This window comes from Siphateles boraxobius, unplaced genomic scaffold (genome assembly GCF_051911475.1).
Source record: "Siphateles boraxobius isolate OS27281-9 unplaced genomic scaffold, OSU_SipBor_1 16, whole genome shotgun sequence".
In the NCBI taxonomy this organism is placed as follows: domain Eukaryota; kingdom Metazoa; phylum Chordata; class Actinopteri; order Cypriniformes; family Leuciscidae; genus Siphateles; species Siphateles boraxobius.
This window is the reverse complement of record NW_027508766.1, coordinates 20,718,034-20,745,491: the sequence shown is the minus strand read 5'-3', so window position 1 is coordinate 20,745,491 and position 27,458 is coordinate 20,718,034. Positions and strand designations below refer to the sequence as shown.

General features: G+C 36.7%; 2 protein-coding genes across 2 annotated transcripts in view; one reads left to right on the top strand and one right to left on the bottom strand.

Moving 5' to 3' along the window:
* taf6 (TAF6 RNA polymerase II, TATA box binding protein (TBP)-associated factor) overlaps window positions 1–4,670 on the bottom strand; it is a 74,437-nt gene extending 69,767 nt beyond the window's left edge. Inside the window, exons 1-2 of the mRNA XM_077231933.1 lie at window positions 4,234–4,670; window positions 2,233–2,396 (exon numbers count right to left, since the gene is read on the bottom strand). Of these exons, the coding sequence (XP_077088048.1) occupies window positions 2,233–2,388 (156 nt within the window). The 5' untranslated portion in view covers window positions 2,389–2,396; window positions 4,234–4,670. The remainder of the gene's footprint in view (window positions 1–2,232; window positions 2,397–4,233) is intronic.
* A 15-nt stretch (window positions 4,671–4,685) lies between these two features.
* Window positions 4,686–27,033, top strand: LOC143739419 (zona pellucida sperm-binding protein 3-like). The gene is made up of 10 exons (XM_077231934.1): window positions 4,686–5,861; window positions 14,814–14,929; window positions 15,031–15,134; window positions 15,249–15,426; window positions 23,609–23,726; window positions 23,916–24,001; window positions 24,163–24,440; window positions 24,606–24,782; window positions 26,442–26,645; window positions 26,737–27,033. Exons 1-10 carry the CDS (start codon window positions 5,463–5,465, stop codon window positions 26,865–26,867), a joined length of 1,791 nt encoding a protein of 596 aa, XP_077088049.1. The 5' UTR covers window positions 4,686–5,462; the 3' UTR covers window positions 26,868–27,033.
* The last annotated feature ends 425 nt before the right edge of the window (window positions 27,034–27,458 follow it).

The following is a 27,458-nucleotide window of genomic DNA, read 5'->3' as shown; positions in this document are numbered from 1 at the left end:
GTACCAGCTTGAGTGCAAGATGTGCAGCGCCAATCAGCCATATACATAACATTATAATGAGAACAGTATTGAAATAAAATTCTTTGGGCTTTAGTTGCCGTGTTTAAGTGATATTGTTACGGGAATAGCGCATCCACAACACATTCAGACAAGCACGGTCAAGTTCACGTGTGCATTTGCATCCTTTTGTGCGGATGTAAGCTGTAATATTACTTATGTTGTGTATATCGGATTAATCTCATATAGAATGTGTTTAATTGAATTTATTAACCTGTTTGCAAAGTGCTTCAGTCTGTTCATTAACTCTTCAGCATCAGTCAAACGGCAATGCCAGACATGATTAGTTTATTTGAGACAGTCCGTATATACATTTCTTTCTTTTTTAAACATTGATGATATTATTAATAATCCAGCAGTGTTATTTTTTTTCAACAGAAGGCTTAGGCTGGACACATACTTTTTAAGCATTTTTTAAGAATTTAAGCCCGATTTTGGGCCCGATTTGTAACCCCCAACGATATGGGGTGTGTGGCCTGATTCGAGGCTTCACGCAACCAACATTTAGTCCAAAAAATCCTCAATTGTGTGGTGTCATTACGATTATTTTACTGCTCTCAATCGCATCGGAGCCCACACGATCCCAAATCGCAAATATCAAACATGTTTGAGATTTAGAACTCTTGATAGGACTGCCTCTGACATGATACCCGCGATAGCCAATGACAGGGAGTAGGCTTCACCAACTGGATGTTGCGTGCTTCTATAGCTGAAACTTGGCAGCCACAAACATGCCACGAAAGTGGAGTATTGAGAAAGAAGATCACCCATATTCTTCTTTTCTCCTTTGTTTTTCTTCCTGTAAAAACACACTCTAGGAGAACCAGCTGACGGCGTTGATCGCCATTGTTTTTCTTCTCAAGTCATGTTTGATCTCGTCTCGCTGAGAAAATGTTACTACAATCGACAGGTTTGGTGTCTCGCGGTCCGAACAAATCTTGTAGTATGTCCATTCGGAGTATTATAATGCTAAAAATCAGTTGAAACTGCCCTTATGTCTGTGTTCTCCCATAGTTTTAAAATCAGTTAAGATTTGAAAATTGTCTAGTGTGTCCCAGGCATAAATCAAAATGTTTGCCGTGGCTTCGAAACCGAGCAGGGATCCCTTGCTAAAAGTATATGAAAATACAGATGTGCAGTTCCAATCTGGTATATACATAACATTATAACGAGAAGACTATAGAATGTTGAGAGTTCCTTGTGCTTTAATTGCCCGTGTTTCAGCAACGTTGTAATGGGAAGAGCGCATTCACAACGGTAACAGTATCTGGCTAGCACATACTTAGTTCAAGTTCACTTGATATCAACAGTACTTCTTAGAAATCGCTTACTGCACCTTTATGCCTTTCATATTATGATAGGTTATTAATAATCTTTCAATGTGCAAAACTATCTTGTTCTGTCAAATCTATCATATCTTGTTGCCCCGTTAAAATGCTGTGCAGTCCATGATTTAAAATAAACATCTTTTAATATCATAGTATTCATTTGTCAACAAATTCTATTTCACGAATGTATTTTATAATACAAATAGAAAATTGTCATTTTTTTATTGATATTTTACCAGATTTTGCCAAAGTAGTCTTTAGTCCTTACGTTGACTTCCTTTTTCTCCACTAATGCTGTTTTTAACACTAAAAGTTTAGATTTTATAAAATTACTGTGCACCTAATATTTTTTCTAGAATTACTTTTGCTTCTGAATTATAGATTCACCTAGGTCATGATATATATTTGTCATAGATTATGATTAAATATTTTTAATGATTTGTTGTTTTCCTCTAATGAAGTAGTTATCAGAATTGGATCAGTTATGAAAAATGGTATTGGTGCATCTGTAATTCCAAATTGTTGTTTTTTTAATCTCTGAAATTTCTCATTTTGGTTTTCAGTTGCAATGCATAGATTGTAATTTTTACAAAACATGCAAAAGTTGTTTTATTTTTTACACCACAAAAGTGTTATATTATATTACCCTGATAATTTAATTGGACCAAAAAGGGGGAAAAAATACCAACATGTAATACATAGCCTAAAGATTTTAAATATGCATTTCTGAGTACTGTGCACAATGTTTGTTCTTAAAACCTTAATGAAAATCATTTTCCACATGATTGTTTATGTATAAGCTTACACTGTAAGCATAAACAAAATCGTCAATTGAAATTGTAAATACCTGTGCAATCTCTTTAATCCTGTAGCTAACCTCTTCGCTGAGGGCCAGACAGCTGTCTTCCTGCAGTGAGCCAACACCCACTGACTCCGCCATCGCCTTCATGGATTCAGTAGGGAGGATCACCGAACACAGCTTCTGTCTGCGCTCCTCTGCCATGTCTCACTCTATGGCAGAAAAACAACTACATAAATCAGATATATTCAAATTTCAATGTCATCATCATCAGTAAATAAAGCTCTTTCAATCCATTTCCACTGGCAACAGAATTAGGCTAGATAACTTTAAGAATGGTCTGCCAAGTCAAGTCACCTTCATTTATATAGTGCTTTTAACAATACAGATTGTACTGATAATACGAAATTAAAGTACCAGAGATTGTTTTGACTTTACAGCAGCTCTAGAATAAAGTTATTGTCCAGCTAAACTGAGTTTTTGATTGATTCACTTCCGTTGCAAAGATCACTAGTTATTAAGGGGTCGCTTACACGACAACGTTTTAACTGAAAACAAAAAACCCTTAACGCGCTTCGGCCGCTCATTTACAGGACAACGGCGTTTGGTGGCTTGAGAACGCAAACTTTGAAATAGGTTCCAAGGTGCAAGTTTTGATTTTTATTTTTTTTAAATAATCATCTCCATGTAAACTTCAAAAATGTGAATCTGTGAAAACATTGAGTGCGTGCACATGCATATCATGTGTTCAGTCTATAGGTATGCACGTTTGAATACGTATGTGCCTAGGCGCGTAGTCTTTCTTTACAAAGTGACATTGCCAAATTACTTGTCTGGCCAGCATAATACAGATTTTTTTGTTGTTTCCGAAGATCCAATGCGAACTGGAATTATTTTGGTAACGTTATATCTGTACAGTGGTAAAGGGAAGAGAAGGAGGAATTTTGTTTAATTTTGTCTGCTGAGGTTTTGTTAAAAAAAAAAAACATTCTAATAGTCTTAAAGGCATAAATAAGAATTTAAAATTTTTAATGTTTTAATCAATGCCATCTTTTAAAGCACATTTATGTTGAAAGCATTTATGAATGTATAGCTGCCATGGAGTTATATAGCTGCATCTTTTATCATCTATTCTATATCTATTATCGCAACTTAAAAAAAATATTTTTTACTAGTGTACTTTTAAATAATACTTCAAAAAAGTGACTTTGTTTTTTATATATATATATATATATATATATATATATATATATATATATATATATATATTCTATTTTCCATTACACTGTGAATTCACATATTGAGTGGTATATTTCATTGTGTTTTACTTGGCCACAGGTTTATGGCAAGATGATTTGTACATTTGTTCAGTTAACTAAGTTATTCCTTAGTTGTAGTCTACTAATATATAATCTTTTATGGCTCTGATGCCAAAACAGATATTCACAGTGGAGTGTGACTGGTGGCAGATATGAAGCAAATATATTACAAATAATCAAATGTAATGATAGGAAATTATACATGCATTTAAAAAACCCCAATAACAACTATTTGGAAACATAACAAAAAAGTTTATAACTAGAATGTTGAGTTTTTCCAGAGCATTGTATACTATTAAAAATCATAAGAGTCCTACTGAGAAGAACTACGGGTCTAATATCTAGTTATTGGTTAATTTAGTTATTTGTTTTACAGGAATCCAAAACACTCCTCCGTAATGCACAAAGCAGGATCAAAACTTCTTCCAATGTTCAACTCTTATAAAGATCTGTCAGATTTCATTGTGCTACAGAAAATATATGACGATCGGAAAAGTGTATTCATCTGAAACGAGTTAATGAGTTTTCAACCACATTTTTAAGCAAACTTAATGCTGGATTGAGTACTCGAATACTGATATACTACGCTGTCAAAAAGTTGTTTATGCACATAATCAAGTGTCTTAAAACTCATTAGGCCCATTATTTATATACAGCTGAGGGTAATCATCGTCATTTTCCTGTAATAAAATTGCACAAAAAGCAAAACTGAACTGCATGTCGTTCTTACCTTTAAAAAGATGATGCCGCAATGTTAAAACGATTAAAACAAATGAAAAAAAGGCAAACCCGTTATTGATAACTGTTCACTTTGTGGTTGTGCAGCTAATTGTTTATTTTTCCCCTGTATTTAATTTTATATTTATACTTAGTATATCCTGTTTAGCTCCGAACCATTTTTCTGAAATTCCGCCATTTTGAATTTGCTGGAAGGTCCTGAGAGTGCGAATGAAGGAAAGAAATCTAATCGCGATACACGTATTTACAAAAAAGCACATTTTAGCATCATGTCATTTAATAAACTTCATAAAGAAGCTTGACAAACGATTTACTAACAACTATAGCTAATATTTTATGCAACAACAAAAAACGTATATAGGTTATTATGGTTAGTATAGGTTCTTATGCATCTTTCATGATATCGATTGGTTCGTTCATCCGCTAGCCAGTCTGTCTAAGATTGCCGCCATAGAATATATAAACGACACCGCATTAGCGGCCGTTTCAATGGACCACTATACGTAAGCCGTACGCCACATTGGAGCGGTCCGTGAACATTCGAAAGCAAGTTGACAGAGCGTCAGTAACCGTAGTTAGACGCATGTATGGATAGAATATCTATATATTAAATATAAGTCAGCAGATGATTTTCTTACTGTGAGTGACGACACGCTGACTGTTGCAAGATGGCGGGCAAGTGTCGTGAGCGGTCGAATGAGGTATCTACGTATATGATTACCGCTATCAACATCTATTCATGCCTGCAACAATCAACAGCCATTTCCCCCAAGTGTGATATTTGATTTTAGATAAATTATTTATATTAATATTCACTTGTTGAAATATTTGTTCATGCAAAATTAAAGCGAAGAATGTGAAAATATGTAAACAGAACAACAGTAACAAATCAACAAAAGATACACACCAACTACATAATTTGGGTGGGGGATGAAAATGGAGGATCTAAATACATAATGAAAAGTTTGTATTATTCAGCTCAGCTGACATTTTTCAAAGTGAATTTTCTCTAGACTTTTTTTGCACAAGTGGGAGGGGTTGTTTCTCGTCAATTTAATTATTGCCCGACTTTCAGCAATGCAACGCCTAATTAACCCGTGATTATGGAACTCATACAAAAATTAGTTGATTGTCCATTTAAAGAAATGGAAGTAGTCCGGATGCTTGCTAGGTGATGCGGGGTTTGCTTGCAGATTTGGCTCTCTAAGTTAATTGAGGACGATGACGGAAAGTTTAATCTTGCATCTCTTGATCCTGACTTTGACAGCAGAGTTTAGTGATGTAAGGGCCTCTCAACTGAGCTCTAACCCTCCGATACCCTATCCATCCGGTCGGTCGCAAACAAAGGAACCTTTCCCAGCCAAGCACCTCTCGAGTCAAGCAAAAGATTCGCCCAGCAGACAGATCACACGCGTCAAAACAGTAGCCGTGATTTGCCACGAGAATTACATGGAGATTGCGGTTAAGGTTGACCTCTTTGACGTTGATTTACCTGTGGATGCTTCAGAGCTGCGGCTTGGTGCCGACAGTCAGTTCACTCCTTCGTGTAAAGTGACCGCGTTCTCCAATAACGAGTACATCATAGCAGCTGAGCTCACTGACTGTGGCACTCAACACTGGGTATGAGCAATTGAAGCTTTTATTTTTATTTTTTATATATATATACATTAATTTTGGGTCACCAGGTTATTTTGTTAATTTAATTTGTTAAATAGCGATTAATCTTGGGGTTATTCCTGAAAGCAGGTTATGTGAAATATCCGGGTATGTTTAAGGGTAGCTTTCCAGGCCCGGTTCTATCGGGGTGCTTGAGGGTGCTAAGCACCCTCAAACAAAAGGGAAAGCACCCTCAGATGAAATTTTTAATAGCCCACGTAAACGAGATTTTACCGACAATAAAAACACAGACGGATTTCACACTCATACACAAAATAAATCCATTAACACGATTTTTCAAATCAGAAATTATTTCATAATGCTTTATGCATTATGTTTAATGCATTTGATTGGTTGTGTGTCCTTTCGCGATCGTGATTCGCATAGGTGAAGCGGTCTCTTTAATTGCCCACTTTGCTTGCGTGTGTGCGTCCCGCTCAGGAAATTCGTTAGCTGACTTTCTGAGACGGGGCTTTATGTAGCCTAAAAATATTAATAGTCCATTAGTTAATCATGGACATACGAAATTGGCTCAAGCAAGATATAAATGTAAAGGACAAAAACTCGTACAGGGCATTTCCCCCCATATTTTGAATTTTGGCCATTCTAGCTGCATTTAAACCGTGCAGTAAATCACTAAATGCACGTGCCATGGTCTGAACCAGTGTTGGGGAAAGTTACTTTTAAAAGTAATGCATTACAATATTGCGTTACTCCCCAAAAAAGTAACTAAGTACGTTACTTAGTTACTTTTATGGAACGTAATGCGCTACATTACTTTTGCGTTACTTTTTCTCACCTGCATGGGCTTGTTTGTTTGTTTTTTAATAACAGCTAAAACAATCTATTTTTGCCGATTGTTAAGGCCCTTTCACATCAAAAGTTAAATTAATAAACCTAAGGCTGAAGGAAATGCATATTTACTAATGTACAGTAGAGGGCGCCGCTCAAACAAACCTTTCAGCTGCTGCTGTTCTTGATTAAATAACAATAGGATACAGGAGAAGGAAGTTCAACACTCTTATTTCTAAACCTAATCTAAAGTCATTTTTGCTTATTAGTATGGTTGAATTATATCATTGTAGATCAGCAGCAAAGACATTGGTTAATAAAGTGAGATTAAATACATAAAGTATATTTGTGTAATTTAACATAATTATAAAACTTTTGCACAAAATTCTGAGATTGCATTTGACTGTTTTTATTCATTTTGAGGAATACTGAATGTTTTTGTGCAAGTGAGATGAGTAAATGCATGTTCAATGCAAATGCAAACAACACCTCACTTTATTTCTCTCAACATGGGGACAGGAGAGCTGTCAGTCAATAAATGTGAAAAAGTAACTAGCGTTACTTATTTGAAAAAGTAACTCAGATATTTTGTTGTAAATTGAAAAAGTAATGCGTTACTTTACTAGTTACTTGAAAAAGTAATCTGATTACGTAACTCAAGTTACTTGTAATAAGTTACCCCCAACACTGGTCTGAACTATATGGTAACATCACAGTATAGGCTATGTGTGGCATTTTTTTGTTTGTTTTCTGCAAAGTGAGGGACATAGGCTACTCGATCATGCCAGATCGTATATCGTTTAACATAAAAGCAATTATTGTCGTAGACAATAGGTGTCGCTCAGCCCTATTTTGAGGTACTATTTTCAGACTGATAACAACTTTGGGAGCCATTTCCTATGTTTATGTAAGCACCCTCAGTGATTTGGTTCTAGAACCGGGCCTGTAGCTTGCACCTGTCCGAAATATTCGTAAGGCCTTTCGTATTTAATGTTCTTTTTTTTAATCGTTTAACAACGGAATTCCTGGTGAAAAACTACATTACCCATGATGCTGTACAGAAAATTACACCGATCAGAGAGTCGAAAGAAGAAACTGATGTGTGAAGCTCTGTCCGAAACCGCTCACTCGTTCACTAATCCCTATATAGTGTATGGCATTTGAGTGCACTATATCTGCAAGGAGTGAACAAAATGAAAGTGAGCTAGTTCGGACGCTCACGTGTAGGCTATAGCCTACTGTGCGTTGAGAGCTGGAGCTGTCGCAGAAACGGCTTGGTTTAATATAAAATAAAAATAAAATAAAACTACTTTTATCTTACTTTATTATATATATATATATATATATATATATATAATGTGTGTGTGTGTCATTTTGATTGTTGTTGTTAATGTAGTTTTATAAAGTAAGATAAAATTAGTTTTTTATTTTATATTAAACCAAGCCGTTTCTGCGACAGCTGCAGCTCTCGACGCATATATATATATATGTATATGTATATGTATGTATATATATGTGTGTGTGTATGCCAGCTTAAGCATGATAAACCAATTACACAATCAATGAAACTATGTGTATGGCCCTGGGTCCAAATGGCACAGACACTTCATATGCACTTTCGGTCTATTGGACCGCGTTTGCTTGCCGTTAAGTCCATAGACCTTAGCGTGTCCCATTTGTCATTTTAGGTCTCAGAAGGGTGCTCGCGAGCGCACCCTTTGCGGTCGATATGCGCCCCGATACGCACTTTTTACGATACGCACAGCATAGCCTACTACTTCCCGACAGTCGAAGACCGCGAGTGCTTAGGCTGCCATTTGGGACATGGCCTATTTTCTGTAGTCTATGGGGCCTTTCAGTTAGAAATTGTTAAACTCTCACGCTCATGACGTTGTCGACCGTTATGATTACATTCGAGTGAATACGCTATGGTCTACAGATTAAATCATCCACTAAATTATCATCTCTTCCTTAGTTTGAGTTAACATTGCCACAAAATATTAAAACGCCTGGCTGTTAGTAAAATGCATTAAATTGAGTTTAATTTGCCTTATTAATATCATTTAATTTTATATAAAATTATAAATTTTTTAATTTTATTTTGTCTCTATTTTAAAATGTTTTATTCAAGTAATGCTTAATAAAAAATGTAGAAAAAAAACCCTAAAACAAGCATGAAATAAATGTTAAAGTATAAATAAGAAAGCTTTAAAGTAATCTCTGGTTTAAACTCCTGTACTTTCACGCACGCTGAGTCCTCTGCCTTGGATTTTGGGAAATAGTGCTTTAGCAAGTGTACATCGAATGTACACTCTAATTCAGAGAGTATTGTGCTCTCAAAATACTTAAATGTTTGTATATGTAGGCTATGCATTTAATTACGACTAAAGTATCTTAATGGGATTCAATTAAAGGTTTGGGAAAACTTATTGTATTAACAATTTTTGCATTTTTATGCACTTTAAGATGCTATCATCAAATTGACGTAGTTTAAATAAAGAAATATTTCCAGCCCATAGATGATTATGAAAATTGAAATGCGGACTGGGATAAAGTACCCTGAGTTTCCCCATGCTGCCTTGCGCGCAGCGCAATTTTATTCACACTGCTAGGAAGTCTGGACTCTGGATTCAATGGACCAGATTTTCACCTCAGCGAGGGGACCAACACACCGAAGCTGTTTGTTTATACCTATGGATCCAACATGGCAGCAGACGCGAAGTTACCTTACAATGCAGCACAAACGGCAATAGTCGCTGAACGCCATCGTGTACATACAAATCTCTGACCCATCGTCTTTGTCTAATTTCTGTGAGTCTGGCTAACCTCAGACCTAGTCTCATTGAGACTTGGGTCTGGGAACCACGTTCATTTTCTCGTATTTTAGACGTGGTTTACGAATGCCCAGAGCCTTTTATTGGGTGCTACGAATGTCTATCAAATGCGCCTGTACGAAGCTCATAGCTAATAGTTTCAGTTATACCAGATGACGTATGTAGAGCGACAGTAAATTAGACGTGGTAGAAGACGATGGGTCAGAGATGAATAAACTTGCGTTCTAAACTACTTAGAACAATATCTAAGGCTGCATCGAAATGTAACTTCGCGTCTGCTGCCATGTTGGATCCATAGGTATAAACAAACAATAGAAAATTGTTTAATTTGTCGTTCAATGAGATCAAATATGATGTTAGTGGCGAAAATGTTGATGTTTTTCTTGTGTACTTTAATGGTCCAGTGGCAGAAATTTTGCCAAGCGTGTCAGAGGTTCTGGGTTCTAATCCGTACGAAGTAGTATATATATTTTTTTTCCTCATCAAAACCGATAGTTTATTAGTGGTTGTATATCAAGCATGGACATGTTTTTTTGTGCATTGTTTTGTGATTTCACCGTAATGAATAGTCTCTCCACAATGGATTGAAGCGCGCATCCGTGTGAAGACTGTGCGCGAGTCACAACAGAACACTGTATCCACGCCACTTTGGTCACTTGATTTCAAAATCAAGACATTTCAGATCGCCTCTTATTTAAGAAATGAATTAAATGAATGCTCTACTAGAGTTAAATGGAGATGTTTTATTTATTTGTATTGGTACATCTGTACTGTGAGATGTTTCAAAAGTGGTGGGGACACAATCGACCCTGGCAAAAAGTGGTGGGGACATGTCCCACCCGTAAATTACGCCTATGGCTTTAGGCTTCAACCTGTCTGAGAGTTGGCACCATGGTGAGTGATAAATGCGTTTCAGTGCTCAATCTAAAAATAATTTAATCCTGAAATGTCTAACTTCAGAACGATCTAAAAGTAAAAAGGTGTTAAAGTTACATTTCTGTGGTGGCTGTGCTTTATCACTTGAATTAAGATTATAATAATTTTAAAGGATTTTAAAAACTCTGACAGTAATCAGTGTTGAGTAGCTACTACCTTAAAGGTAGGACCACCAAACTGACGCCAAAGAACTAGTGTTGATCAGAGCCAACTGTTGTTGCCTGCGTCAGGGAAGAAATCTGTGCTTGAACACACCGAAAGGACTACAGGTGACTAAAGGAGATAACTGTCTATTTAAGCAGATATATTTGTCTATATTTAATTAACCCTACCTGTTTAAATGTTTGAAAATGTTTAACAATTGAAAACATTAGTTAGAAATTTAGAAAACAAATCAAATGTAATATTACTTTAATAAAGTAATTTAAATAGTTAGACCATTACATTTTCAATAGGGTGACTTGTACTCTGTAACCTACTGTATTACATTTCCAAAGTAACTTTTCCAACACTGGTCACTGCTAAATATTTTGGAATTCTGCCACGTTTCTCATTGAAATGCCCCTAACTCATAAACTCAGGCTTATGCTTCCTTCGTATGCTATCGGAATTATCGTAAATTAAGTTTCCCTGTTGAAAATTGGACATGAACACCTCGTCGTATTTACCTCTGGGAAGCTTGTGAATGTTTATATGGTTGTCAACGAATGGGATGCTAGGCCTACATTTTATTCAAAACTAAATATCTTTACATTTTGGCTTTAAGATTTCCTCAAGAAATAAGCAAGAATAAACCTGGTGTTCTCCATGATTTTTATTCTATGAGTTTGTAATCATGACTTCAGAAGTGGGAGGTTGGATTTTTCCGATAGAAGTGAAATGCAGTATGTAATTGACAGCTAGTGGTTGAAATGGTTACTGCAGTCCAAATTCAAAATATTAAGTTTTAACCTCGCCCCCTACTGGATTCTCACGCGAGTTGCCACATTGAGGATGCGCAATTGCGATCTGACTCAGCTTATTGCAGCCATGAAAGCCAGCAAATTAACTTAGTTGATTGGCAACCTGGGGTATTGAAATACTATTGGGTAAATTGGGCAGTGGGCAGGATCACACAGACCTAAACAAAAACAGAGATTCTGACATGGAATGCACATTTCAAAGTAAAAAACGGTCTAATTGTTTTTCAATCTTTTCACCATGATTTGAATGCACCAATTGTCCACTCGTGCATATGAAAGGCGACTTGTAACATTCAATAGAGTAGTGCAGGTATGATGTCACTTTGTAGGCCAACCGGCAGTTAGCATCGGACTGGTTCCCTCGACAAAACCCAATAGGATTTTTCCATAGGCTTTTGGATTATTGGAAAAAACAAGCTCGGTGATCAACAAAGTTTATCGTACTTTTTTCAAGATAATTCATCAAGAGAGTTTTCAGATGAATGCAACTTTTATGAATTTTGAACCCTAAATGCAGTGTCCAGAAGTAAAATGCTAAAGGTAGGCTACAAACAAACTACACCATGGTCCCATGACTTCAACGTCACCAGTAAGCCTCCGACAACTTTCAGTTATCTAAAAAAAAAATTCCCCAGAAAGTTTGAGTTAGAATAGTTTATAAGAGCACAATTATGTGCATACGTGTAAAAGCGGACTGAGCTTACCTGTTCAGTGCGATCAGGGGTGGATTAAAGTCTACACAGGACCCTAGCCACTGGGATTTTTAGAGCACCTAGAAAGTCTGTTTCCACCTGGTATTAAGATGGTCAGCCAAGTGGCATTACCGTTACACCTGGTATTATCACACATTTCAAATGTATCTTCTGTGAACACTTTTGATTTCAGATTTTGTGGAGACTCACCTTTTTTTCCGTCATACTCAACTACATCAGTTTCGGTGCACGAATGCTATTAAATAAACAAACCCATGTTAGGTGTCTTATGCGAATGAATATAATAGTAGCCTATATAAAAAGAAAAATATTAGGAAGGGTGTTGTGCCATCTAGAAGTCTTTTACCAGGTTAGGTAGGATGTCTGTGCACGCACACCCAATAGAAACACATGAGCATGACTAATAATCATCATAAATATTAGTGATAAAATAAATGTAGCTTTATTGGCATGGTAAAAAAGCTTTACATTGCCAAAGCATTGAGAGGGCTCTGATCCAATTGTGTTGAGCATGGTCACATTTACAGGCAACAATGGCCTAGTTAGGGTTAGAAATAGTACTGTAGAACTGTGCAACTTGCCGCTTAAATACCATAGTACGATTCATTGTTGAAGAAATCAACTACGACTGTTTCCCGAAACCGTATTGTCATAAATTTGTCGTTCAACCATGTTGGTTTGGTTCATGATGATGGTGTTAACAACTTATAATGAGTCTGTTGGAAATCGAATTAATTCCAGATTTTTTGCTACAAGTTACGGACATGCATCTGAGGACTAGTTCTCATTTTATGAGTTATTTAGCTTTTTCTAGATTCGATCATATAGACTCGTTCTTGTGTTCTAGTGCATGTACACTCTTTAAAAACGGCACTTTAAATGTCTTGACAAAGTAAAACGTAAATGACGTTTGTATATTTTCAAAATAAAACATTTAGATTGTACTGAATGTCAGCTTGCTTTGCTCAAGATAAGGATTTAAGTTCATGTCATGCAATCAAGAAACTATGCTTCTAACCACAAGTCGGTAGCCGTCGTTCCAACCACAACTTTGCAAAGCTGTTTGCGAATGTTCGTTGGAACTATGGTTTCGCGAAACACCAACTCGTTGAACTATGCTGATGTTGTAGCAGATTTAAAGTCTCTTTGGTTCGGGTCTCAAAGAAAGCTCTCAGAGTCTAAGTTCCAGTTCACATTGAACTCACAATAAAGTGAGATGCAGGCTGTTCATCTGATCTTACTATTGCCAGACTTCATGTCTTATACCTTTTTCTTATCGTTAGGTACCCAATGGGCATCCTTGGCTATATTTTCTTTTCGCCCCTCCTCGTGATTTCGCCACCATTAAAAACATCTTTCCAGAGGCCTTCTTATCTTGTATAACATGTTTTTCAGTGTTTTCCACTTCCTGCACCCTTCCCATATGATTAATGTAAAGGATTTTCGGGGCTTTTCCATCTGCACAAACCCTTTGACCTGTTTTTTGCCTGGTACATCGGCTTTTTGCACTTTTTGCATGAGACAAATGAAATGAAACGATGCTGTCTTATTTACAACATAATGTGCAGATGACTTGTTGGATTAGTGCGTCTTCTGAGGCAGCGGCAGAACTGTAGGAGGCTGGTAAGAGCAGCTTTATTCCGTGCTGTCATCTCTGCCGGTTTCAAAATATGTCTGTTATATTGTCCTTTTTTTTGCTCGACCGGTGTTCTGACGATTCATGCTACCCATCGAGATGTGCTACTTACTGGTTATGCGCATGTGCAGACTCATTTTTCTTCTGCTTACCACGCCCATAAATCTATGCATCCTTGCTGTGGAGACTTGTAGGAAACTTTGACAGGTCAAAGATGAATATTTGATGATAATTTTTACTTTTCACAACGTTTTAAAAATAAAAACAGTACAGTATACTGTACTCTTAACTTCGAATTTTATTATAATTATATTTCATATAATAATGTCATTTTTACTTGTTATATCAAAAGTGATAATTGCTATATGAACTATAGTTCATTTAAAACATCAAAATATGCTCCCCATACACCTACCCCTGATTTAAATGAAATAACGATGTCATAATATTGTGAGATTTACACAATTATGGAAACATTAGAGAATGTATCAACATTCTCTGTGATCGATTCGCGCTTGGATACCATTTTTTGCGAAGGCAGCACAAATCGACAGACTCTGCTATCGATTCAAGCTACGGTAGTATTTTTCGACAAGGCAGCACAAATCGTCAGAACACCGGCACTTTGCACATAACCTTGTTTCTGCAGCGACTTTCTGTGTTTTCTATAACAACGTGGGTCATGCAAAATCCGATCAGAGCGGTCAGACTGAAACGGATTTCCAGAAATGCGTTTTGAATAGAATTTCAAACCACACATGAATGAAGCTCAAATCATTTGTAAAAAATAGCATTCCATGTGTTTTTTTTGTGTTTTTTTTGTTTTGTTTTTTTCATTTCACGCTTTCATTTTAATATGCACAATTTGATTGGGACTGACAGTCTGAATGTAGCCTAAGACAATAGCAAAGCGGCTTGTATGCAGCATTTCATTTCACATCAGACCAAAGCCTAATTAATAAAGTCTAGTTCTTGATAACCACTTAAAGGCATGGTTAATAAATTTAATAATTTTAATAAAGTTAACCTTTTATTTTGTTCAGATTACAGATAACTCTCTTATATACACCAACCTCCTTATCTTCACTCCGCAACCCTCTCCAGATGGAGTGGTTCGCCTTGAGCAGGCAGTAGTTCCTATTGAATGTTATTACAGCAGGTAAGTGGACTGCGTATATAACTAACCATTTTACCCCTGCCCTGTCTACGTCGGGATAGGTATAAAGCTGGGGCTTTTATTTTGTGTCCTCGGTCTCTCAGGAGATTTGACATTACCAGTAACCCCATCAAACCAACATGGATTCCTTACCTTTCAACGCAATCTGCACTGGAAGACTTGCAGTTTTCACTAAAGTTAATGACAAGTATGTGCAGGGGTATTTGTAATGTCAGTAATCTTTATTTTAACTCTTTACCTGAATGTGTGAAGTAGACAGTTGTAGATTGGTCCTACTTGGTTTGCTTTATTTCTGATGCAGGTGATTGGCGCTCTGAACGGGCCTCTGCTGTGTACTTCTTGGGTGATATCATAAACATGGAAGCCTCAGTTCGTTTGGGTCATCACATTAACCTCCGCATATATTTTGAGAGCTGTGTTGCCACAGTGACTCCAGATATCAACTCTGTTCCCAGATACACGTTTATTGAAAATCATGGGTGGGTACATTCATTAGTGTTTTTATTTTTTATCTTTTTTTTTTTGTCTTAAATTTTTTTCTCAGATCTTACTCTTAGCAACTTCATAGAAATGCCCTAGAAACCACTGTAGCATCAGAGTTTTGTGATGGCAAGCAACTTTATAGAAATGCCCTAGAAACCACTGTAGCATCAGTTTTGTGATGGCAAGCACTACTCTAATGTAGTCTAGTGGGTGTTTCTTCTACCGATAAAAGGGGCGTCTTGTGGGTGTTTTGAGAATTGCGTGCAAGACCGCCATTAAAGCATTGGGTGTGAGGGGATATGATGCAACAACGGTGTTTAAAGGTAAAATAATTGACATCCCTTAATTAAACTTTATTTAACATAACAGCCACTTATGAACAAATTAATGTTACATGCTTGACATGTAGTTTAAACTATAAATGGAGACTGACTCGACTCATGTAATCTGTCATGTTAATAAAGACGTAATTTTACATGAATAAAAAAACAGCCATGAATGAGTGCATGTTGAAAATAAAACCGCTAAATTTAAATTTCTCCCTCTCCGTTGTCTGTGCTCATTAGGCTACGCTGCCTTCACGTGCTATCAGAATTATCGTAAATATTAGTTTAAAAAATTGTACATGAATGCCTTCTCAATTCACATTTACCACACTCAAAAAAAATAAGCTGTTGAACAAACTTAATTAAATTAAGGAAAGCTTTTCCACGAAAATGAATTAGATTTTTCCAACAAAATCTAATTTGTTTCAATTATTTGTTGTAATCTTGTTGTATGAACTTAAATGAATTTAGTCATTCCTGCTAGATAAAGTTTTGTCAGGTTGACGATTTAATTTTTGCCCTGCCTAAAATCGCCAACATTATAATTTTGGCTAATTTGACTCTACAGTTATTTCCAATGATAGGAGCTACTAGTGTTCAGTTTAATTAAAACCACTTTTGTACAGAGTAATATTGAATATTACTTATGCAGGCCTGCAAATGAGGTTTTCAAAATTCAAAAACATTACAGAAAGTCTTTTAAGTTTCTAACATTACTGAATATTAGACAATAAAATTAACTAACAACATCTGTCCATTTACAGAAAAACACATAAAATAACACTTTAATCACTAAATTTACCCCATTAATGCAGTCCCTTGCAAAGCATGCTGGGAACTACAGATCAACTGCCCAGTTAGTTGTCAACAAAAATGATTCATGTAGTTTTCTCACAAATTAATTCAGTAAACTTCAGTTTAAAATATTAGATTGATTGAACACAATCAAGTTGTGACAAAATATTAAACAATTGTGTTACTCTTGCTTATTTTAATTAAATTTAACAAGAGGCAAAAGTTAATTTTTTGAGTGCAATGGGAACCTCGGGAATAATTTTGATATCTAAATTCCCGCGATAGACTGGTTGGACTGTTGGATTCCGAAACTTTTGGAATTGCTATTAGTTCTGGAATCAACTCCATTGAATCCAGAAATCAGAATTAATTCCAAGAATTGATTGTTTTATCTTTTCTAATGTTGAATTTATATATGTATATGTGTGTGTATATATGTACATATAACGAAAGATTAAAGGAACCTAGTCCCGGAGTGACCACATAATACTGTAGAAAGTATTATTCTCTGAAGCTTTATTTGTAAAATGAAGATGCATTTCAATAACTCTGATTAATTTTAAATTGTAATTTAGGATGCTCCTGAAATGGCCCATAGCCCAGCAGTAAATGCGCTATAAATAAAAGCACCTCATTTTAGGATGTGCATTTATTGCATGGAAAGAACGACATTAAACTGAACTGTGCACATGCATTTTAGATGTTATGACGAAATTTACTTTAACTGTGTGCTATTGCACAGAATATATGAGGCAAACACTTCACTGAAATAACCACAATATTAACTACACTGAAATAAGAGTGCGTGGCTTATTTGGCAATCAATTGCACGAGGCTGTTGCGTTCATTACTATATAGCCGGGAGGCTCTAGATGCATTTTCTTTCTATAATACAATGATAATTCTGAAAGTAAAAATATATATATTAATTCAAAATAGGACACGTAGAACTCTGAGTTTGTGTGTCAATGTAGCCTCTGTATTGTGTGCTTTGGGTGCAAAATGTAGTAAACTCAAGATGCAGGATCACAGAAGGAGACAATGACAACAAACACTATTAATTTATGTGAATGCATATTCCTGATTATTACCTTTTTTATTCACTTATGGCTTTGTTAGAAATAAGTTCTAGTGACGTCATTACACGAAGACGAATAAGAATGAGTTGCGAATGTAACTACGGTTCTGGATGACCGCCAGAGGCAGTGATTTCCTCTGTTACTAGACTCAACCGGTGCATGAGCAAGAGAGATAATATTCAAAGTCATCGCATGACCGGGAATGTCATGGGGATCTCCTCTATTTAACCCTGTGTCATCCCTCAAACTGTGGGAACTCTACAGAATCTTCTCGTGAGTAACGGGGTTCTCTTGCGGTCATCCAGAACTCGTAGAACCGTAGTTACACACAAAACTCTCATTCTATTTCATTCTTACTGACCGCCAGTGGCAGTGCTTCCCACTGGATGGCTCATATCAGCAAGGTCACGAGGAGGCTACTCCTAACATTAAGCAGAAATTGAGGGACCCAACAGGACTGCCGCTTCCATAGCACCAGCGGCTGCCACATTAATTCTGTAGTATCTGGATAAGGTATGAGTTGATGACCGGTTAGCCTCTGCACAAATGTCCATTAGAGGGACACCTATTAATGCTGCCCAAGATGCATAGATGCTTCTCGTTGAATGGCATCTTATGCTGGCAGTTAATGTAAGGTTGTTGGCCTTGTATGCCTGGACAATGATTCCCACCACCCAGTGTGACTACCTCTATTTTGACAGAGGCTGCCCTTTTTCTTGGCCTGCCGTAGCAGAGAAAGAGTTGGTCTGACTGTCACAGTTTTCCTGACGCTCTCAGATAGCCCAGAAGGGCTTGCACTTTGCTCTAGGGTACTGCACAGGTTGTTGCCTTGGCTGGCTCCTATGAGCAGCACATGAACGAACTAAAGGTTGAAAGCGAGTAAGATACTGTCCCCCATACCCTTGTCTAAATTGTGATAGAGTTCCTATTAGGTTTGCCAGCTGTTATTCGTCTAAATCAGTGGTCTCATACTCAATTCCTGGAGATGAATGCGAATGCTTGCAATGACGCATCGCTTAGGATTTGGGCTGAAGGATCACCCCCGTGCTTGCCGTGGTATGAGTAAGTGACTTGGGATTAGCCCAGCACTTCTGAAGCTCCTCAATATAATCTTTGGATGGGGGAATGCTTAGAGCAGGCGGTCTTGCAGTCCTTCTGAAAAGACACTGGTTGGAGCTGCCACTGTGATTGTGCATTCACACCGGACGTGGACGTGATTTCAATGTAAGTCAATGCAAAGACGCGTTACGCGCGTAATAAATTCCTGCGGAGTGGATTGAGCATCTGGCACGTTAAGCGCGAATGATTTATTTAGTGCTTTTTGTGCATTCACGTGTTTGACGCGAATTCGCGTCTGCCGCCAGAGTTGAAAAATCGGAACTTCTGCGTCAATTCGCGCCGCTTTAACCAATCAGGAGCCAGCTTGCTGCTGTCACGAGGTGAAGTAAATATTTTATAAAAACTTGATTTTAATATGAGACATTAATTTTCTATGCCATTTATTACATATCTAATCTAGATTATATGAAACATAATTATTCTAATGTAAAGAGAACCAACATACTTAAGTGCAAGAACATAGTTTGTGTCTAGACAGTGTTGTGGGGGGGGGAGAATCACAGGAGAGTTTAATCACTTTTGTAGTAGCCTAGGCTGGGTCCATTTATCAAAACAAAAATAAATTACAGATTAGGTGGGCGAGGGTGATCCTCACTCTGATGCGGGACAACAGGTCATCAAACTGGCCGTGGGACAGGCGGAAGTACTGCTGAAAGCGGCCGTCATCAAGGCGCAGCTCCTGGAGCAAATGGTGAAACTCGCCAAACTGGGTTCACCTCCGAAGGGTCTGGTGGACCCAAATACGGCGACGATTATCCCTACGCCGCTGTTCTGCTCTCCAGAGCAAATACAGAGTGTTGACTCTCTCGATGAATGCTCGATCAACATTAGCCGTTTTGTAAAAAGATGGCCGCCAAAACATTTCGCTTCCGACGCACATAAATTTCGCCTCAAACTTTTGTTTTTTATGCACGTCAATTTCGCTCTTGACGTGCAAATGGATTCAAAGTGTACACGCGTATAACTAGACGCGGCAGTCGCGAATTTGTCGCTCAATTCGCGTCTGATGTGAATGCACAGTAAGGGCGGTGTCCAGGCTTAAGAGTGCCAACGCAATCTGGAGGGCTTGTCTCACTACATCCTGATCTTATTCTATTCCTTCCCGTGAACCATGTGCCATGGTTCTGAGAGTCATCATGAGAGAACAGAGTGGATTTCCGATAATGGGTAATCCCCTACAGCCCAACTAGTGTTAATTCTTTAGCTCACTGTTGATGGTTATCAGTACAGAACATCAGAGCGAAAACACTTGTTATAAATGTATACATAGGCTACGTGTGTATAGAAAACAAATAATTTGTCATGTACATACCTACATGTGTAACGCTATGTAATCTTTAAGAATACTACTTGCCTAAATCGAATGCTCAGTTTCATACAATTTCATGCATGCACTCGATGTTCTCCATTATTCCTGTTCTTTCCAACAACAATGCACTTGAATGTGATGAGCTCGTAATCACGACTTCAGAAGTGGAAAAGTAGGAAATTTCCGATAGCATGTGAAGGCAGCATATGTTCCTGAGATGGGCGGGCCACAAACTTTAAACATAGCGGAGGGGAGAACGATTGCTTCTGTGGCTTTTTATTTTTTATTTTTTATTTTATTTTATCGGTTTCTTCCTCAACAGTTACATCGTCTTGTCTTTAAAGCAGTGTATATTTAGATGTATGAATAATCATTTGAAGCATATTGTATGCGTTATACAAAGCGAAAATATCTTGCATTTGTCTGAAATTCCATAATAGTCAGCCAGCGGAATATATGGTTGTCAATTAATGAGGTTAAATGGGACTTTAATGAGATTTTCCTAATTAATTGGCAAGATTAAACCTGGTGTCCTCCGTGGTTCCTGTTATTTCAGACAACACAGCACTTGAATGCGATGTACTCGTAATCACACTTTCAGAAGTGGGAAGTAGGAAATTTCCTATAGCACGTGAAGGCAGCATTAGTCTCGTAAAGTCGCATTCATAATGCCGTTCAGGCTCGAATGCCCCCATCATATGTGGGTTTTATCCAGATCCACTGGTTTAAAAGTCCCTAAATTACATTAATATTGACTACATAACCGTTACTTCGCTAATAAATATCTAAATAATTACAGCTATGTATTAATCCTTCTCTGCGTGAAGTTCTTTGTAAATGCATAAAAACAGCGCTCTCTCAGCAGATTCTGGTGTTCACACCATGTTGTAATTATGAGATTTCAACTTTTAAAATTTGTAGAGCTCTTTAAAAACTGTAGAGCTTGTAAGATAAGAATTTTCTGAGACCTACTTGTAGCAGCTGACCGCTGCAGATTAATTTAGGCGTTGATAGCAGGTGTGTTCGACTTGAAGTGGCGCTAACATAAGTACCGTAAGATCGATTCAAAAGCATATGGAGCCGTCTACTATCTAATCACTCTCGTTGGTACTTTGTCATACACACATCGGTCTGTGCAGCGCCACTTCAAGTTGAACACTCCTATTATCAACACCTGAATCAATCTGAAGCAGTCAGGTGGTACAGTAGTCGCGTGGCGCAAGTAGGTCTCAGAAAACTCATCTTACAAGCTGTAATCATGAGCTCTACAACCACGTGAATGCAGTTGATGTCATACACCATGGCAGCTCCAGTAATAAGATGGAAAGATTTATCTTCAACTCATGAAAAACTATGTAATGAAGTTAAACAATTTATTGATAAATTAAAAGGGAATTTATACCTGAATGATAACGCTGTAGCCACATTGGACCAGCAGACGTGTGACCTCTGACATATATAGCAGTTGTAAGTCGCTTTGAATAAAAGCGTCAGCTAAATGTAATCATAAATAAGACTGGTAAATATATGGATGAATAAATCTGCTGCGGGCGCCATCTTCTGGTCAGACGCGAGAATTCATTCGGTGTGCGACTCGCAGTGCATAATAGGTATTCTCTAGCCGTTGAGTGTAAATTGGTTGTACACACGTTATTGTGGAATTGAATGAGTGCACTATCATCCATTATGGTTTTGGACACCACTACAAATGGCTTTCTCCAAGTAGTGCCCTATTAAAGGGTATATCGGGTGATTTCAGACACAGCCCTAGTGGTGCCATAGAGACAGCACATCTTGTCATTCAAGTCATCAAGACTACAGTAATTACGACATGGCATAAAATGCAGCATTAATCTAGACGGACAAAAGCAATAATAATTCTGATAGCATGCCACATGAGATGGACTTTGTCAGAAAAATAAAACCGTGAATGCATCAAATCGCAATTACAACGCAAGCATATTCCATCAAATGTACACTCACAAAAATTACTCTTTAAACTAACTTAATTCAATTATGGACAGTGGTTCCACACAAGCAAATTATTTTGTATTAATGTTAATGACATTTTTTGAATCTATGTAAGCTCCTTGTGTTGTGACAACTCCACTGAATGAGTCCAAACAAATCAATGGAATTGCTTCCCTGTAACTTAAACCGGTTACGTTTAGTGAACATGCTTGAGTTTATTTAAAACTGCACTGAAAAATAAATGTATGTAGGATTTACATGATTTTTCAAATGAATTACTAGACTACAGCTAGCTATTAGCTAATAATAGCACTTATTAACATACTAAATGCTAAGATTTATATGCTCTTTCAGCAACAAAACCAAACCTATTTGAATCAGTCCACATCCTAACCAAATGCTCTACTCTTCTCCACAATGGTAACCCACTGTAATTTAAATGGTTCTAATAATTGCAATGTAATTTAACTTTAAACAGAATTACACACTATAAAGTCTTCCCCTTTCCTCATTTTCTAAAAAACACATAAAATAACACTTCATTTCAACAATTATTCTGTCTTAATTCAGCTATATGCAAGGCATGCTGGGAACTAAGCACCGCACAGTTTCAGTTAATGCAACACAAATCATTCCTGTAATCCAACACAAACGGATAAGTAAACTTTAATTTTACATATTTAAGCAGATTGAACACAATCAAATTAATTTTTTGTTTATCGCGAAATTAAACCCTTTACATTAGTTTAACGATTGATAATTAAGTAAAGTGGAAAATTATACAAGTTAAGTTAATTGAACGCAATACAATAGTGTTTTGGTGGTAAAATAAATATATCTGTTACTTTAACAAAACATATTTGGGTAAAAAGAACAGTCCCACAAAACAATTTTTTGAGTGGTGTATTAATATTCCTTTTTCACTATTCTACTAAAAACAAACCTTTTAAAACTGTAGTTGATACTCGCCTACCATTTTGTTCTCCATTTGAAAACATTAAACTTAGTAAATTTATTTTGCCTGTTAATATTAATGCTGTTATAGAAAGATGCAACGGAGTATTGAGCTACACTAAAGTAGCAATGTTTATTTTTATTCAGGCCGTTTAGAATGTTTTATGCTTTTTTTTCTTCTTTTTTTTTAATTGTTAGAATTATTTTTCATGCTGTATTTATCTGTTTGTTTAACTGACCAAAGTTATTTTTTTAAGAGACATTTTAGTGATGGTGCACTTTTTTTTTTTTTTGCACCCTTTCGGACCCCTTTATTTATAGATGTAGAAGTGTTATGTATGCGATGAGGGAGTGAAATTACAGAATTTAAATTCGAAATGAGAAAAAAAGTGTTAAAACAGTTTTTATTCGGTTCAGTGCTGTTATAACTGTCAAAAACAAATGATATATATCAGTTCTGTTTATCGGTTATCGGGCACATAAACATGTAAATCGGTATTGACTATAAAAAGTCAATATCAGTCTATCTTTAGTGTCTTGTAGTGCAAATTTAAGGAAATGTTTTGGAAATATTATTTGGCTAATCAACGATAAGTACACTTTAATTTTCCCCCTCCCCAATTAGTTGTCTGATGGATGGACCGATAACAGGCTCAAAGTCCCGTTTCCTGCCCAGAATCCAAAATGACAAACTTCAACTCCAGCTGGATGCCTTCAAGTTCCACCAAGAGATGAGGCCAGAGGTGTATATAGTGTATTCCCATGAAAACTTGTTCTCAGGCCATTATAAAATGGTGATGAAGGGTTTGTTCTTTTTGCTTGTGTTAATAATATTTGATGGAAAAAGAAAAGTGGGTTGTTGGACACATTGAATTCTGATTCAGTAGTTCTGTTTGAGTACAAATTAACATACTTCTCATTTTGTCATGCAGATGTACATCACCTGTAATCTTCAAGCTTACCCTGTAATGGATGCAGTTAACCCCTTTCATAAAGCATGCTCCTTTATCGATGGAAGGTGTGAAGCTTTGCTTTCTTTAATCATTCATTCCCCTTTTTTCTATTGTCTAGTAAAGTTTTACATTTAATCAGACTCTCGCCAAGCAAACTGTGTTTTCTACAATGTTTCTTTGGGGAACCAACCTTAAGTTTCTCTCACTCCCCTCTTTAATCTACTAGCTGGAAGGCCGCAGATGGAGATGACTGGGCTTGTTACAGCTGCCAAGGAACAAAAGAGTATGCTCCATCCTTCCAATCCACACTGCAACAATCTCGGCCACCTTCTGCTCCCAGACCATACCAGAACTCCTCTTCCCTAAAGCCCAACAAATTCCAGCCCAGAATTCAAGAGGGTTCTGGAAGTTATTTCCGTTCCTTGCTAACAGATAGTGACCCTATTCCCTCTTGGAGGAACTTAATTCTCCCACAGGAGGATGATGAGGGAATTGGTTCAGTAGGTAAGCACTCCCAGGTCTGGTGATTTTGTCTGTGTAATTTGTCTTAAAGAGAATTTGTATTCATTAAAACTATCTGTGTATTTTAAAGCTGATATTTTGACATTAAAACTGCAGATAAGGATATTTGCACTAACAATTTTAAAAAATGTGGCTCTGTGTCAATAGGGTGGGAACTAGAGAAAACAGTGGGTCCATTGGCCATCTTTGCAAAGAAAAGCAAAATGGGATTTCTTGCTCCTCCTAGAGTGAAGGAGGGTGTTCCTCCTCTCCCTTCTCTCAGTAAAGATAAGAAACCGATGCCTCATAGTAGCCTATGGAAGGATGGTGTCAGTGCTGAGATGGGTTTGTATTCAACACGTTACAATCTCTCTTTAATTGGGTCAAAAACTAGGACTAACTAGGACATGCAATGCAATAGGTATTTGTCTTTCTTCTTTTCTCCCTTAACAGAAGTCACAATTTAAACTAGTATATTTGAAGTTGGATTTCCTTTTTTTTTTTTTAAGTGACCCATGCCTACAATTGGAAAATGTGAACTGATTGCAAACTGATATTTAGGCATTTGGGGCCCATTCATTAAACATGAGGAGAATTAATTAGTATAAATTGTTCGTAAGGCCATTCTAATGTAAATTTTATCTTTCATTTTAATCTTTATTTTAAAATCGTTAGTTGGTACCAAAATATTAACACCTGCTCACATTTACATGTAAATGGTACATAAAATATCAGAATATTTTGTTCTTTAGGCAAACTGATGACATTGCATTTTAATAACATTGCGTAAAATATAACAAAATTACTTAACTGAAACTCCAAGTAGGCAGTTTTCACCTATTATAGATTTCAATTTTTCTGAGCAGCAATACTATTTGTCGTCTGTATTATTTGACTTAATTTTAATTGCCTAATTTTGTCAGGCATTTGGCCAGTTTGGAGTAAAACCTAAGAGATCACACAGCATTCATGTACATATGATTCACATAATTGTTTCATGGGCTTGGATAACTTTTGGAGGTGTGCATGCATGCCCTTTTTAAAAATGATTTGAATTCATTAACATAAACAGTAATCTAAAGTTTACAAAACATTTGTAGTAATTTGTGCATAAAATGGACCAAAAACTGTCCTCTGGATTTACAAAGTTTCATAAATGTGGCCTTTTTTTTAAAATTTTAAATTTAATTTTTTTATTAGGGGTTCAAGCACAAAGTGCTGAAACCCTATTGTAATTGTAAGGATGTGTAAAACGCATCATCCAGACCAAACCGTAAGTGCTAGAGACTTGAAACCTGGCCAGATGGTAGGCCTTAATTTGGGGAGAACCTATCAGAGTATGACCCCGATTGGCCCATAGTTGGCGCTACAGCAACCAAAAGTACTAAATCGCTCATAACTCCTAGACCGTTTGACTTAGATTCAAGGTTTTTACACCACTGTGATCCTTGGCTCAAGATGGACAAATGTATCCAATTTTGATTAGGCAAGAAAAATGTTCTGCTATGTCGAATTTTGTCCAAAACCTACTTTTGCATTTGGGTGGCTCTAACAGGGTCATTTAGGAATGGGGCGTGACAAAATACACTCAAAAGCCTATGAATCCTAAAGCAAAACTCAGAACTGCACAAAAGTTGGTGAGCATGTGTAACATAACATTCTGAACAAGCATGCAAAATTATATGGCGATCGGACCATGGGTGGCGCTTTAACTGTTAAAAAGCTTTGAAAACCATGTATTTCCTATGGTAAATTGCCTTTATTGGTTGTAAATGGTCTTTTCCATCTATGATTTCTGGTTAAATGCTTGCTGAATAACACTTAATGTCTTAAATGCTTAAACGCTTTAAAGGCCTTAAATGCTTGAACCCCGATAAATGCTGCTTGCAGCTTTAATTTATTTGAAACCTCTTCAGTATTAACATGGTAATTTAGTTAAAGGTTATGGCAGTTAAAATGCTTATAACTGCTGAAAACTGCAGACTAAAATAAAGTCTCCAACAGACCAAGTGGGTGGTGTAACTCCTTCACCTTCATGGGAATCCACTGAACAACCCAATATCACGGAAAGTGAACCAGAATCCAAGAAGCTGGAAGAGGATGATGAATATGACAGTGAAGATGAAGACTATGATTATGAAGAGAGAAAAGCAGAGACAAAAGAGTCTGATCAAGGCATGTGGAAGACTAGAGTCTTGCCAGAAGAAGGTACAAAACGGCATAGTATTTCTGTTTATTAAAGCATTGTTTGATCGGATACTTATGTTTGCTCATGGAATAGTTGATTTTTATCTTGTAGATTTTAAGGAACTCTTCACAACTAATGCCTCTAAGAATGAGGAAGACTCTGGACTGCATACATTGGGTAAAAGCCCTTCTCTACCAGAAGAGGAGCCAGCTGACATATATCACCCTCCTAAGCACTCCTGAACTTCTAAACCAAAGGATATGAATGCTGACAAAGATGAAACGATCTCACTGAACTGGAGGAAAATCCTAGTTCATAAAGCACACAAGCAGGAAACAAGACATAAGGGTGGTTTCACCCTTTGCAATGATTTAGTTTCATAAATAAAAATATTTCTCATTGTCTGCATGTTTTTTTATTTTTTAATGGAATAAAAGAAATGGAAACGCATGATTTCATTTGATTTCTATTTTTTTTTTAAATAACTTTAAAAAAACAAAGCTACACCACAATTGATTAAAATGATCCTGATACACCACAACTAAGGTTAGTGCAGCACACTAGATAAAGTTGGTGTTTAAATTAGGTTCTGAAAATGCCTGTTAATTGCAAATATTGTTCAGGTTATTCCACTTAAAGGGAGTTGTTTTGGGGAAGAATGCCTGTGGTAGATATTATTCCATGGGTTTTAGTAAAGACCGTCAGTCATTATTCCAAAAATGATTTAAATGGCAATTATCCATATGCATATGCATTCAGTTTGGCAACATAAGTCATTAAAAGCATCTGCTTGCCTAAGGTGGCATGATTTACTTAAATAAAAAATTTGAGAC

Coding starts and splice junctions, on each gene's coding strand:
- LOC143739419 (XM_077231934.1), top strand. CDS start 5,463: ATGACGGAAAGTTTAATCTTGCATCTCTTGATCCTGACTTTGACAGCA. Junction 23,727..23,915: donor ACCAAGAGATGAGGCCAGAG/GTGTATATAGTG, acceptor TTTGTCATGCAG/ATGTACATCACCTGTAATCT. Junction 26,646..26,736: donor TAGAGTCTTGCCAGAAGAAG/GTACAAAACGGC, acceptor TTTATCTTGTAG/ATTTTAAGGAACTCTTCACA.